The sequence below is a fragment of the Phalacrocorax aristotelis genome, chromosome 10, assembly GCF_949628215.1.
Source record: "Phalacrocorax aristotelis chromosome 10, bGulAri2.1, whole genome shotgun sequence".
In the NCBI taxonomy this organism is placed as follows: Eukaryota; Metazoa; Chordata; class Aves; order Suliformes; family Phalacrocoracidae; genus Phalacrocorax; species Phalacrocorax aristotelis.
Genome location: NC_134285.1, coordinates 7,080,320 through 7,095,703, shown reverse-complemented (window position 1 = coordinate 7,095,703; position 15,384 = coordinate 7,080,320). Strand labels below are relative to the sequence as shown.

The window sequence follows — 15,384 nt, the reverse complement described above, 5'->3', positions numbered from 1 at the left end:
AGACTTGTGACGTAATTGTTAACCAAACCATGATCTGTTTACAGAAAATATCTACTTGCATTCTCAGAGAAACATCTGAGAGAGATTAGATGCACGAGACAAGTCTGATTCCTATCTTAAAAGCGAAGTCATGCAAACTCATGGCCACTTCTCCACAAAATACTGGGTAGCTTTGACAATTCTACCAAAAAGGGAGAATAATACTAACAATACAGAATAATTGAGTAGTTTCTTATGGATGTATATTTTGCATTCCTGTAGAATAGAGTACTCATTTTAGATCATATGTACTGTCTTTTAAGTTGTCTTTTCATGAAAAGCCAAAATATAACTATTCCTGTGTTAAGCAGTATTTTAGTTGACTAATAACTGTTAACTAGGTAACTCCCAGTAACTGGAGGGTCAGCCAAGATTCTTAGAAGGCACAATGTGAGTGAAATGAAAATCCCTAGAAGGCATTCAATGGAGTGAAGAGGTGGTGGAGTCTCCAGCCTTGGAGATGTTAAAAACCTGACTTAACACAGTCCAGGAAAACCTGTTCTACCTGCCTCTGCTTGGGCTGGGATTTGGACTACACGTTCTCCAGAGGCCTCTTCCACCCTCAACTATTCTGTGATTCTGTGAAATTGTTCCCTTAATTGAATCAATTATTAAAAAGCCACTTAAATTAGACTGGACATAGACTACATAACTACCCTATCACAGCCCTTAGAGTTTTCATTTAACATTCTGTTCTCAAAAAATAGTATTTCAAAGCGCTGCAGAGCAGTAGGTTCTTCCAATGCAACTGAAAGTTTTGCTTCAGCAACAAGAACCCAGTCCTTAGTGTAAAGTTCCCTTGGAAGTCTACCAAATAAATCCTACTCTCACAAATAGTGAGAGCTGGTACACAAATACTAAGAGCTGAAGTATTCATCAAGCTTGATATCTTCATTAGGCTTGGGAAACCTTTTTTCCACACACACACACACACACACAGACGTTGAGCATTCTGTTATTCTTCAGAACAGTCTGTTGTGGGATGCGTCCCAAAGAAAAATCTCTGCATTATCCCATAAACCATCTTTTTTCTTCAGGGTCAGGAGACTTTGTGAATTGAATATTCTAATAGTCCTTCTAGAGATGTGTTAAACAGCAGCCTGGTCCTAGTTTATCCATGTGTGACAAACTGGATATCATCCACTATGTCCTTCTGTTAGAAAGTGTTCTGGCTTTGGGACTTCAACAATATGCCGACCCTGCTTATAGTTTGCCATACTTCAGCTTACATAGCCCAAATTTCTCAAATCCCTTTATGAAGAAGTACTATTATTGAGTCTCCTGTGGATAGTGTATGAGCCTCGGTTTTCAAGTTATTTTCTTTGAGAATCAACTTTCTCCGCCTTCAACCTTTTACTGCGTCAGTAGGAACACAATTGAAATGTATGATGTTTTGCTAGATCAGCTGGTATATGAACTAGATTTTATTTGTGTACGTTGCATAATGTTACTAGGATCATATTCATTATGTAACATTTAAGCAAGGACAATTTTTGGGGGGCAAAATAGTTATCTCGAACTTTCAGGCTCTTTAGATAAGCAGGCTTTAGCCCTGCCCTTCCTGTGACGAACAGATGTGCTTGTGTCATCGTCCTTGTAAGCTAGAAGGCCTGTTGTGGAGGATCCTGGGACTTGGATTCTCAGCAAAACAAAGTTTTTGGTAAGTGCATGCATTTATCTAACTGAATATATAATCTTCTAAATACTTGCTGACTATCTTAAATAGAATCCTTTAATTAGACATTGAGAGGGCACTGTCAAATGAGGCACCTAGACTTTGAGAGGAAGTCTATGTCAGAGAGCATTTTAGGAGAGACTGGAGGTTAGGTGCGTTCCCAGATCCATCCACTTCTCATCCATGGGGGCTCTTAAGGGCAATCTGCAGATTTCCTCAGAAATGCTTTAGGCAGATTGTAGGCGGTCTGTCTGCAGGTGGCTGGCAGTGCGCTGTGTCATCCGGGTGCACGTAAAGGTGCGCTAATGCACCTCGTCTGCTTGCGTGCGCAGTGCGCTCCCCAGAGACTGACCTCGGTTATAACCCGAAAGTTATTAGAAACTATAATAACCCATCAGAACTCTCATCTGATCTATACAGAGAGAACTATAGCTATTAGAGTGTAGTAACATTTAGTAACATGTAGTAACATGGAAATAACTATTATAGTATATAGTATAGTTTTACTATATTATATATATCATACTACATATATAATTATATATAATATGATAACTAATTACTGTGTGACACACTAATTAATAATTATGTAGTGTGTATATATAATATATAGTATACGATACGAAAACTATACTATTATACTATACCATAGCAAAACTATACTATTATACGATAGTGTAACCATAATAGTTATTTATGTTATTATACTAAACTTATTATTTTATTTACTGTATTTATTACATTATAATAGCTCTAGTTCTCTCTATATAGATTAGATGAGAGTTCTGATGGGTTATTGTATAGGCTTTATCTCACTTGGGGGAAGTCCCTTGTTTGCACAATGCAAACATACTAGAGCCCTGCCCCAGATATGAAGATTACTTCATATCTTGGCCTGTGGAAACCAGCCGCTGATTTGAGAGGCGCCAAGTTTCTGTTTCATTTGCAGAATCCGTGTTAGGATCACTGCACTGCAGTGCAAGGTGAGCAACTGTTGGCTAGAAGAGTGGATCAGACCCGGTCCTGTTGGATACGTAATGTGCCTTGGCCCTTCAAGTGAAGCTCAAGCCATGTTTTAAAAGGAGAGAATAATGAAAAAAAAAATCTTCATTATTAGGCAGCTGAAGCATCAACAAAAATTGCAGTTAACAGGCTTGTGTCCATTTGCTGAGATCAATCCCCCAGGGAAGCTCTCAAACAGCAGTAACTGATGAAGCAGCAGATGAGAGCTGTGGGGAGAACGGCTGCCCCGTCAGCCCGCCTTGTATGTAATCGGCTTTTCTTGTTAAAGTCTGAAATCCCCTGTAAGTCAGGATGATGGCAGGATCTAGTGGCAAAATTTAATTGAAGTGCTTTTGCACCTTTTAACTGATAACGTAATTGCACTGTATGGAGAGCATGTTGCCTCTGGCTAACACCAGTGACGGTGTAGAAGAAGGATCCTCAGGAGTTTAACCATGAAGTGTGATGCAAATGGCAAGAAACTGTGTCTTTAACAAGCGAGAAGTCAGCCTTCATAGAATCGTAGATACTTCAGGTGATTTTCATACTAATGCGCATACATGATCATCTCCCCACCCTTGGACATAAAGGTCATAACTTCCTCACTCTAAGGAACAAATTCACAGAATCCCCTTTGCCCAGCACGTCCCTGCCACACATTGCCACAGCACCCCAACTCCAGCGTCCCTCCCCAGGCTGCTGCTGAGCTCCCTGTGACTCACCTCAGCACTTCCCCAACCCCACCACCTTCAGACTTTGAAGCATTCCCCTTTGCCCCCTCACTGCCCCGTCACACAGCACTGTCCTGTGCTCAGCAATCCCCCAGGGTGCAATCCCCCGGGGTACCCCAGCCTGCACAGTGCTTCCAGCCACCCCCTGCATCCGTGCTGTGCGTACCCATGGAGTGCTGGTCCTCCACAACCCTGTAAAGCGCAGTGTTTCACCCTTCCCAACCTGCACGGCAGCGTGCTGTGCCCAGTACCCGGTCTCACCTGTCACAAAGACCTTGCTGCGCTGATTTCTGTTGCGTTCGGTCCATACCTTCAATTGTTGCGGGGACCTGTACCTTTGTGGCTGGTCACAAGGGCCAGAACGCGGAGCAGAACAGGCTTGCTAGATGTGGGCATGGGAGTGGGAGTCACGGTGGGAAGGAAGCAAAAATGTGGGAATCACGGTGGAAACGGAAGAAAGAAGAGGTAGGACTAGAGAAATGTGGACCTTGGATTGGTTTGGCCGTGTATTGCAGTTTCCCTGTACCTGGTGTCAGTTAACAAAGCTTTTTTCCTAAATTCTTAACTACCCCCTAGAGTATTAAAATGGAGACATTTTAATATGATCAATTTTTATTCTTATTGACCGTTGTTCTACAGACTTCAGCTTAGCCAATAAAATTGAGTCCACTTTACATCCAGAGCCCATTGCTGGATGCTGAAAAACTTGGAAAGAATTTTTGTTTGCCTCAGAGCAGTTTCTTCCAAAACATGGAAAAATTTACTCCGCATATACATACATACACATACCAGCTTCTTTTAACAAAACTGGAAGATCTGGCCAAGTTTCCCTTAAATCCTAGAAGCCAACAGCTCTATTGCTCCTCATAGCCAAAGAGCAGAGGCAAAGCTGAGTCTTTGCCATCTTCCTCCAGCCTGTTGGCCTGGACCTGATGGAAAAACAACTGCTCGGGACAAGTCAGAGCAGCCCAGGGAGCTGGAGCAACGCCCGGGGAGCACAACATGCCTCATCCTGCTAGCGCAGAGCGCAGCCTGCCCTGCCGGGGCTCCAGGGGAACAGGGGGAGAAATATCCCCGAGAGGGCCGGGCCTTATACCACCAAAGAATTTCAGGGGGCTTTAAACTAAGAAGTGATTTTGCCTTGACTGTCTTAAGCCCTTAAATATTATCTACTCTAAAGACAAGAATACAGGTGTGGAGTGAGTATGGAAAGAGGAGGGGTGGTCAGAAAGGTGAGGTGATTTCTGCAAAGTATTCAGCCACATGCTAGGAGGAAGCAAGCGGTGAGGGGCTGCGCGCCTGACCAAGTCGTGTGCTGGCTTCCCAGTGTTACTGGGATCAGCTCAACTTTGGCTGCAGCATCTCAAACCTTTCACAGAAATAGAGCAAAGCTCTTCTAAAATAAACAGCAATTGCCTGAAATCAGTGCTACATTGACATCAGCTAATGTCTTAAGTGAATCTCTTTATTTTGCATCTTTTTCTGTTTGAGGATTAGCTGCTTTTACCCATTTTGTATCCAAATGAGTACGCACAGCCTATTTATTTATTCGATAATTACATAGTCATTACCCAGTCATTCCCAGCAAGCTGAGTGATCTCTCTCACACGCACAAGTAAATAACAATTTTTGTGCTGATTACCCTTTCTCAAGTGGTATGTTCCCTACTTTACTGCCATTTGGACCACCCTTGCCCGCAGCGCATGGCATCACGATGCCCGCAGGAAAACTGTATGCTTGAGGTGACTAAAGATTTAAAAAAACATGACTCAGACAAATAACTTGAATGTTATTTGCATGTTCCCCAAATTTTTGAACAACGGGGCTTGTTTCACGCCACAACTTCTTTGCTGAAAGCAGGCGTGTGACATTTCTTTTTCGTGCGGCCGTCCGGCAGTTACCGCGGCCTGGTGTTGGCACCGGTGAAGCTCGGTTGGGCACAGTGCGGGATCCAAAGTGCTCAAATCCCATGGAGCCCCTGGGCGTGTTGTGCTTCTGAAGTCTTAGAGGAGAAGAGCAAGCGCAAGGGAAAGAAAAATCAAAAAAAGATCAAGTGGGAAGGAAACAGCGAGGGGAAATGCAGAAATAGAGGGCGAGAAAGTCAACGAGGATCCAAGCAGCAGAGGTAGCAGCGAAAATGAGAGGTAGCTCTCCCCATGTCAATAGCATTGCTCCTTCCAAAGGCATCCACGGCTCCATTTTGCGGAGGGGGAAGGCGAGGCAGGGGACAGCTTGGCTGCCGGGCAGGGAGGGCGGGCGGGGGAGGCGCGGCGGCCGAGGGCCGCGGAGGTGCGCGGAGGGGCAGCGCGGCTGGCGGCTGGAGGGGCGCCGGCGGCGGGGCGGGCGGCGGGCGCCGCGCGGAGCGACCCCGCCGCGGGGCCCGAGGGAGGGGCGGGGCGTGAGGGGCGGTTAGGGCGGGGGCTCCCGGCGGCCTCGGCAAAGCGGGCGGGGCCAGGCCGAGCTCAGCCGACGCCGTTGCCGCCGCCGGCTGCTGCCTTCGCGTCGCTCTGCCGGCACCAGGTAACCGCCATCCCGGGCACTGGCAGCGCCGGCCCGCGGTTCCCACCCTCTCTCCGCTGCCTCCTGTGAGGGCGAGCCTCCGCCTCCCCGCGGCCTCGCTGGGGCGGGCGGGGGTCTCTCCCCTTCTCCTCAACGGTCAGGCCGCGTGTCGCCCGCCCTTCCCCGGGGTGGGAGGAGGGGGCTGGCAAACAGCTCGGCGCCCGCCCGATCCGGCCGTTGCCGCGCTGCCAACCGCCCCCGTTCACCCGCTGGCTGGCGGCAGCTGCCGCCCGCTCCCGCCTCGGCCCGCCTGCCGCCGCTTCCCGCCGTCAGGGCCGGCCCCGGGCAAGGCGGGCTCCGGCGGCCAGGGCCGCGCTGGGCAGCCGCCGCCGTAGAAGCCCTTGAGGCGTTGTGTGGCGGCCTGCGTCCGCCGCTGGGCGCGGGGGAGGTCGGCTTTTTGCCCAGCTCGGACAGCAGCCCGAGGAGGGCGGCGGGGCGTGAGGACACGGCGCTGGGGAGCGGGCTGGAGCTGTTGGGTCAAAAGCCGACCTCTCTTTAGGTCCCCAGGTTATCTGGATCGGCGCTGTTAAGCAGGAAGGAGAGAGCCAAATCTGTGCCGTAGCTGTCTACCTGCTTGGGTGCCTCTTGGCCCGGCACTTGGACCGCTTTCTTGTCAGAAGTCGCTACCACCTGCAGCTCGAAGGAACTGATAAGCGTGCGGTAGCGCCTGTCCTCGCTGCAGTTGCTGAGCTTTAGTGCAAAGGTAATGTACTGCAGTGGATGTCGTGGTCTGGTGCTGGGTGCTGCCAAACCTGCCTCCGCTGTCCCCCCAGTTGTCACCTCGGGGCAGCTGGTGCCAGTGAGCTGCTTCTGTGGGGAAAGCGTTGTTGAACAGACAGGGGTTTACTGTTAAGGAGTTTGGCATCACTCAGTGAGGGAGTGATTGCTCGTAGTTCTACTGCAAAACGTGACACTTCAGGGCTGTGCTCGTGTTGAGATGGTGGAGCTGTGTTCCTGAGGCGGTGATCGCCTTTGGCTGCGCTTCAGTAACCGCAGAGGTAGAAGTGTCTGAAACACAGAACTGCTCAGAGGCAGCACCTGGTTTCTGACAGTCTCAAGAAGTTTTATGTCTGCTGGAAAGAAAGAGTATTTGGCTTGCCTTATTTCGCGTTTATTTGCTAAAAAAAAAAGGTATTGTTTGTAATATGTTTTAGGAAAGGAAAATCTTAGCTAGCAAATTCCAGGGTCTGTGTTTCTGCAGTATTTGCAATCCCCCTATCCCACTGTCTGGTTTTCAGTTTAACCTTACACAAAAAGGAAGTGAAATCTTGGTGGTTTTTTTTTTTCTTTTAATGTTCTATCTCAGTGCTTTGCAACCGACTATTACAGGTTGATGCTTCTGTTGAATATCCAAGTTAATCTTGATGTCGAATTCCTCCTCTCACCTATGGGGGTGTAGTACTGTTTGATTTTCATAATATTCTGGAAGTGAGTTGCAGGCTTTTTCCTTCTAAGTTGTCTGTACGGAGGGCTTTATCGGCAAGCTTAGTAGGCTTCTTACATTGAAATATTAGTAAATGTGGCAGATAGAGATAGATATATCTCCTTAAATCTGTGCTACTTGACTGACTTGTGACTTGGTGACTATAAGAGTTGTGGACATTTTAGGCATTCGGCTGTCGGAGTTGGCTACAGAGAGTAAGACGTTGGGCGGGATTCTGTTAGCCAATATCGAGGCTGTTTTATCGAGGAAGCGGAGCGCGTTGGGAACGCGAGGTGTCAAGTAAAATACGCCTGTTGTTGTCCGCCAGTGAGCTTATAGTTAACATCCCCGCGGATGACGTGCGCATACGGCGGTTGCGGAGTAAAGCGCCCCAAAGGCAGCGCCCTCCCCGCGCGGAAGCCGAGGGGTTAAAAGCTGCGGGCTGGCTGCGGCGGTTCCAGCCCTGCCTCCGGGGGCCCGCGGGCTTTGTTGGGGCCTGGAAGCCATTTTGGGATCCCGCGGCGCGGCGAGTCCTGCCGGGCGGGGAGCGCGCCCTCGGCCCCGGCCGCCTCCGCCGCCCCGCCCCCCTCGCCGGGCCCGGCCCGAGGCCGCCGGGGCGCGCTGCCGGAGCGCCCGGGCACCCCCCCGGGCACCCCCGGCTCTGCGGCGGCCGGCGGGCTCTGATGGGGGAGGCCTCGGGCAAAGCGTTGGCGCCCGCCAAGCGCAGAGGCCTGGCGAGGCCTTTGTACGCGCTGGGAGGGGTGGTGCCGGCGAGGCTCCTGGCGTGCGGTGCCCCAGGTGCCGCGTGTGTGCAACGGACGGGCGCCTTTATTGTCCCACCGCGGCTCAGTGTGTGGCTGCCTGCTGTCAGCCTTCCTCCTGAAAACCGCTTGATTGGGTGCTTAACGTGAACGTGCGGAATTACTGCCTTGGTAAGAGCCTCTCTTTTTTGCGAGTAGTGTTACAGTTTGACACCTGTGCTTGGGGATGCTCAATGGCAACATCCAGTTTAAAACGTGAATTTTATTGCTTGGGATTTTTTTTTGTTTGTTTGCTTGTGTGGTTTTTTTTCTTTTAAAGGAATAGTAATGTTTTCAGAATGTGTATTTTAATAAAACGTGGATTTAGCTTGGAGCTCTTTGCTCTTCAGCCTGTTTAAAGCAGTAGTTAATTGGGTATGTGGAAACATTCTTCGTGGAGTATGTTTACTTAGAAATTCACCTTTTTTTACCAAAAAGAGTAATTTTATTGGTTATTCTGAATAATAGTAGAAAACAAAAATTGAAATCACAAGTAAAAAATGGCTTGCTCTCAGGAACTGATGGTGTTGCATACTTCAGTTTCATTGTTACTAACAATTTTTCCAAAAGTCTGTTTAGCTTCTGTGTCGTTAGGATGTTGAATTGTAATGACTTAAACTTAGTTTGTTTGCTTTGAAGGGTAAGGATAGAATAGGTTCTACTTGAAGTTGTACTACCAACATCTCTTTAAGACTTTAAATGCATAGCTTATTATTTACATTACAAGGGGTGAGAAAAAGACATGCTTTCTTGCAAATTTTCTCATTTTATGACAGACTTTCTGTTGAATATTTCTACTCTGCCAGGGTCCTGTTTGTGAAATGATGATTTACTGCTTCCTTTACCGCAAAGGGTGTTTGTGAGGAAATGCCTACATATTATGCTGGTGGAAGTCTATTTAGGTACCCCAAAAGATGTAAGTGGGGGTTCAACCTTGTCCTTGTCACATGCTTGTGGTGTATATACAATGTGCATTTGGTGATGCTTCCCCTTTTGTGATGCTTCTGTGCTTAAAGGCCGCTATTGGATCATCTCGTCACCTTCCAGGAAAGCCAGGAAGTCTGCGGCAGTGGTACTGGGGTTTCCTTGACGCTGGCTGATTCTGAAAGTGATTTTGAGATAAATAGGCTTATGATGCAGTGGTGTGGTCTCATGTCACTCGGATGTTTCATAGTCCGTGTCCTCTGGAGATAGCCAAGGTGCTTTGTGTGAAAGTAAATTCTGCTGCGCTGATTACAGGAGTCCCTGTGCTTCCTTGTGTTCTGGCTAAGTCAGAATCTCTTGTCTTCTCCTGCCCTCCTAACCTGCTGATTTGTTGTAACACTGATTCGGTTGAATCGCAAAGGAGAGATGATGGCTATTGTTGTCTGCTTCCCCAAAAAAGCAAATAATCCTGCTGTCTTCTCTGAGGGAACATGGAAGTTAGTTTATAAGTTGAGGCACGTTCTAATGTCTGCTTGGATTCCAGCTGAAGTGTGTGCTTCTCTTTAATTGCCTTTAGGTTGTCTTATAAAGGTACTCTTATTAGGGTTTTTTATGCAACTACATGCCGAGTTCTTTAACTATACATCCCTTAAGTACTTAGAAATAGATGTTTGTTGGCTTCTGAGGAAGGAAAAAGGCTGCGTAAAGTTTGGGCCCAGTAATGCTTGCAGCAAAGCTGATAACAAAAGCCCACATGAATTTGAATCTAGACAGAACAATGGTACCTAAAGAAATCTGCTGGGCACTCAGAAGTGTTTAAAGTGGAACTAAGTACTATGTCTACCTCTCAGGTTCTCTGCCAAGTGTTGTGGTTTTAAATTTCCAAAATATTTTATTAGCATGTTTCTCTTTCTGTTCCAGTTGTATACAAAAGTTTCCTAAATGAGAAGAAATAATATATGAAAGGTAGAGTGCTGTTAAACATGAGTGTACAAATTAGAGGGAGTTATTGTTCTACCTACCCCTAGTCTGTTCTGTAGTTTAAAGTTCTACTGTAATAAGTATGTGGAATATTTCTAAATCTATTGGGTTGATTGATTGTCTTGTGGGTTTTGTTTTGAAGAAATGAATAACTAAAATAAAGCTTTCGAACCAGTAGCCAGGTTTTTTTAAAAAAAGTTTCATAATAAATTTTAGATGTTTGTTTTTCAAAATTGTGGTGGTTATCTCTGAAGATTATTTTCAAGTTCTGCTTAAGTCACTTAAGGCTGTTTTGTTGCTTTGAAAAATTGAGTAGAGGTTTTTCCCGTTGAGGCTGAATGAGTTTCAGAGCATCAGTCAAACAGTGAATCAAACCAAGCCCCCATATCTTCTAAGAGTGATTTGTAACTATATGGTGTTTAAATGGCAAACCTGTTACCTTTACTGGAGATCTTGGTGCTATGAAAACCAGCTATTAATAGACCTATGCATAAATACCTCTGAGACTTTTCAGTTTGCGCTGCCATTGTCAGTACATAGTTTATCCAATACTAACTTAATGATGTATTTCAAAACTTAGCAAATAAGGAATATGGTGTAAATTATAGCATTTTATTTCTTTAGAAATCCAGTAAATAGAGAACTGGTGGGAAAGGGGAAAAAAATTAGGAAGAAGCTGAGTCAATATGTTATTTCTCAAAGTCTGCCTTTGCCCTGCCCGTATGGGTGGCAGAGGCAGGGGAGGAGTTGGGTAGCTACTGAAAGATCACTCACATAGCCCAGCTTTTCATGTGGGGAAGTATTGCTGGGTGTCAGAAGCATTATATCAGCTATTGAGTTGCCAGTTAAAAAGGAGGTTTATTGATGAAATGATGCATGCTAAGTAGTCAAGATGAGCTCCAGCAGAAACTGAACAGAGCTGCCCTGGCTTGTGGTCTCAAAAATCTTTCTGTTGGGATGGGCCAATTTAAACAGATCAACCTTAATCATGGGTTTGAATGTCAGTAGTCATATGTCTGAGAAATCTGTTTTGTTATTGTTTAAAACAAGTGCTCTCCGATGTTATCGACATCCCTCAATTTGAAATTCGCTGTGTTTCCACTTTCGTTTCTGAGGAACATTATTCTCTGGTCCCTGTTCCCAGTGTCCTAAAATGAGCTCTTATTTGTTGTTAAAGTATGGCAGCAGCTGCTGTGTATTCCGGCAGTATTTACTGCCTATTGTAGCAAGAGACTTGGACTGCTTTGCTAATACTTCTGCACTACTGATTTAAGCTTCCTCTAAACAAACAACAAACTTTGTATACAAGCCAATGAAAGCATTATGGCTCTGGGACAAGTGAAATAAGTTTAGAGAAGGATCACTTAATGGAAATGCTTTCTCTACACATCAGGTTTTTTAATAATATAAATAGCAGAAGTGAGAGACCTTATTTTTCATTAACCCCATAAATGTATAGGAGGTGCTTGCTTTCAGAAAGCTACAATGTTTAGTCCTGTAAGTTTTGATTTAAAAATAGAAAGGAAGCTGTCTTCAGTAGTAGTGGAAATACCCTCCTGCCTTATTGACATCAGGATTTGGAGGCTACAGGGGGATGGACTAGGAGCATTTTAGTGTCATGTACAGATTTATTTTTGAACTGCCATTACCTGTCACTGTGCTTTTTGTCTATTTGTTACATGGTTGTAGCCATACAAATGAAAACTCCTATTTCAGCATAACAAAGTGCATCTCCAAAATGAGATACTTGTTGATGTTTTGATTATAAGAATTAAAGTGTAGCTAGGGATATTTTTACCTTAGTTCAGGCATGTCAACACAGTTGTGTGGAATATCTTCTACTGCTGCTGAAACAAGAGCTGTGGATAATCTGAAAATAGCCAGGATTCTGCTTTGCTAGCCTTGCAAATCCAAGATAGCCAAACCCCTGTTTGTTAACCATGAATAACCTACTTTCAAAGAATCTTTTCTAGAAAAGCAAAACTTTTCTTTAGGCTAATAAAGCTGAGAACGGCTCAAGGTTTATTGCATATATTTTGAACTTAAAATTGAAATCATAGGTAATACCACAAATAGCCACCCATGTACCTCTGCAAGGTTCTTGATAAGACAACATCAGTTTTTATTTTCTTCCTAAATGTAGAATGCCTTTTAAAGACCTATGGAAAGTTTTACAAGTGTGGGTTGGGCTTAGTTTTTGGGTTTGGGATTTTTTTTTTTAAGTGGATGGCACTCTGGAAAATGTACCTAATTCTAGCCATGTGAGTAATTTTGCTAGTTTGCTGCTAGGGTGTGTATTCAGTGTTTTTATGACAAGAATAAATTACCCATACTAAATATCATGATTTGATGGGAAATAAAGGAAACTCCCTTGCTGCTTAGTGGACAGTGTTGAAAGGTTGTAGAGGAAAATGATTTGACTATATGTAAAAGTTTCATCTGTGTTACGCTTTGGTGCAAAGAACAGCCTGTGCTTTGTTCAATGGGCTTTCAAAGCAAAACTCATCGTGAAGAGATCTCTGAAAGTGTGGTTACGTAGTTTTTAAATCTTTATGCCTAGCTTTTGGGGATGCTAGCGTAACTTAGTTCATTTGGAAGTGTCGTAGTGTAGTTGTGATAAGAGCTTGGCTCATATTACAGTAATGTTCCAGAGAACTCGGAAATTGCTGAAAATAGCATATTGTAAAGGAAGTTGCAGTCAGAAATACACTGAGCTTCATGCAGTAATGGTAAGGGATATCTAGCACTAGCGGCAATACTGCTGAAATACTGAGAACTCCACGTTTCTGGTAATGGTAGCTTTTTTCATTTCGATACTTTATGACACAGGCTGAACAGTGCAAGGGCTCTTACATTGACTTTCTGTAATTTTAAGTCATTGCATTACTTTATTTTCACCTTTTACAGTATGATTTGAAACAGTCAACATGGACTTTTCACGTCTACACACGTATACTCCTCCCCAATGTCTGCCAGAGAACACTGGCTATACATATGCACTCAGGTGAGAACTCTTTTCTTCTTGTAGAGAAACTATATGTTCTCTGAATGTTGTTAATTCTGGAGAGTTTAGCTTTCATGGTAAGTAGCTGAATTCTTTGAAGAAGCATGCTTTATCTGTTTTGAAAATAACTGCTGTGTCCTAAATGGAGGAAAGAATACATGTTGAACTAGCAGGACAATGACTAAGATAATGACTCAGTGTTTATAAGTTGCTATGAGTAAACTAGTCTCCGCCTAGTTACAATTGCTGTTTTCTTTCTATGAATACGTCATCAGAATTCTTAGATGTTTTCTGCTATGTCTTGTAACTTCTGCATGTATTTTCTTTTGTGACTTGGCAGCATTCTCTCTTTAAAACAATAATTGATATGTGCTCATTATGCTGGTGTGGAACTTGGCTGGAAGTCGCATATTGATTTCTTGGGGGTTTTTTTGCAAGACTGCTTGTTGTGTGACTGTTAAATCTGTATTCTAATGTACTTGTTTTTTCTTGTATCTTTTTATTAAACTGACCATTATTAGACTGTTTTTCTTAAATCACTTGAGTTTTCTAAAAATAACTCTGTAGTGTGTTTGCTAGTTTCGGCCTCCCATTTTGCTGTGTTCAACTACGTTCAATACAGGTGTTCAGAAATGGATAGAGCTGGATAACTGACTTAATGAAGGCAAGTTTAGTTAAACTAGGTTGAAATTAATTCATTGTGATTCTTCCTTGTGTAGAAAGGAAGGATTAGTAAGCACTTTTTTTAAAATTTGCTCTTGAAAAACTCTGTGAACCCCCAAATATTAAAATAATGGGGGAAAACTGCTAGGTACACTGCCTGCTTTCAGGGTGTCCAGAGAATAAACTACAGTCTTCTGAGCAGAGGCTTTGCTGTGTGTCTGCTTGCTGAATATGTGCAGAATGCCATGTATTATTGATGTAGCTCTTCCTCCCTTGAGTCAAGCAATATTTGAAGAATCTGAGGAAAGGGAGAGTTAGGCAGAGTTGCTAATCAGAAATGTTTTATGCTGAAGTTCATTCCTCCTCCCACCACACATCACCCCACCCCCCTTTATATTGTGATCTGGTCTGTTCTGCATTTGACAATTCAATCTTTACAAAATCTGTCTTTGAGTTTCTCTTAAAGAAATCGCCTTGTGCATGTAGTGCTGCAGAAAGTAGTACAGTGAAGTTAGATACCACAAAGCTATTAATAGAGTTGGTTATGACCTATTAATAGAATCTATATTAATACTCACTGGGATTACTGTGTGTTCATAAATGTTTGTAGCGGTTCTGCTCTGTGCTTTTACTCCTCCAGCCCAAATCAGAAAAGCATTAAACTAATATAGCTAAATGACTTGCACTTTTAGGAGAATAAAGGTTAAACTTGTGAATCTCACCCACTTATCAACATGTAATTTACAACCCCCTCTTCAGGTTCATCTTTCCTTTAGTTGTCGTCACATTTTGAGTTCTGTTATTGTCTATTTGGGTACCTTTTAACAGTGCTTTTTTTCACAAATATAGATTAAATTAAGAACTTGGTTTGGTTGGTTTGTTCTGTGTCAGAGCATTAAACAAAATAGTTGACTAAAATCCTTTGGTGTTTATGTGTGTTCTGGGACTGATCAAAGCAATAGCTAAATGACTCATGGTAGTGCCTTGGCCAGTTAATATACACAATGCCCTGGTCAGAAAGCGTATGGACATTGGTATACTGATTATATGCCTGTGTCCATGTTAAGACATCTGTTTAGCTGTAGTTCTCTAGGTGTATTGCATTTATTATTCTCTTGAATAATCAAGAACATTACTGCCCATTTCATTCCAAGGGATACTTATAAAATAAACGACACTTCAGTTCCTCCAGACAAAGCTATAGGTGTGCTAAAATTGGCAGGCCTTGTTCTCATTCCACTTACAAAAAAAACTTGAAAATTAACCCACTGAAGTCTAGGACACTCTTGTTCTGTAGAAGCTCATGCAAAGGAGGTGTCAAGGTAATAACTAAGGAGCTAGAAATGTAAGACTAGATGCAATCAGATCTGCCAGCAGCCACGGGGGCTGTTTGTCAGGGGAAGGAACCGGAGTTTGCACTGTTTATGTAGGTTATTTGGGAGTGTAGGCTAACTGTAGTGCATCCCACCTTTAATACTTTTTTTTTTTTTGCTAGCCATACATATTGGAGAGGAGTACCATCAATATACAGGTTCACTTCTGCCCTGTGAATGAAAAGGTGGGGGTTTTTTGTTTACTTTAGT

The 15,384-nt window shown here is 44.0% G+C and overlaps 1 protein-coding gene across 19 annotated transcripts in view; it reads left to right on the top strand.

Annotated features, from left to right (window-relative positions):
- The first annotated feature begins 1,602 nt into the window (after positions 1-1,602).
- Positions 1,603-15,384, top strand: part of SUN1 (Sad1 and UNC84 domain containing 1) — a 34,263-nt gene continuing 20,481 nt past the window's right edge. For 8 of the 19 annotated variants that reach the window (XM_075104983.1, XM_075104986.1, XM_075104981.1 and 5 more), the window contains exons 1-3: positions 5,879-5,967; positions 6,506-6,709; positions 13,042-13,138. In XM_075104983.1, coding sequence (XP_074961084.1) covers positions 13,062-13,138 — 77 coding nt within the window. In that variant the 5' untranslated portion in view covers positions 5,879-5,967; positions 6,506-6,709; positions 13,042-13,061. Of the gene's footprint in view, positions 1,700-5,878; positions 5,968-6,505; positions 6,710-8,229; positions 8,362-13,041; positions 13,139-15,384 lie in introns of those variants that run through there. The other 11 variants (XM_075104987.1, XM_075104980.1, XM_075104978.1 and 8 more) reach the window with 6 other exon arrangements.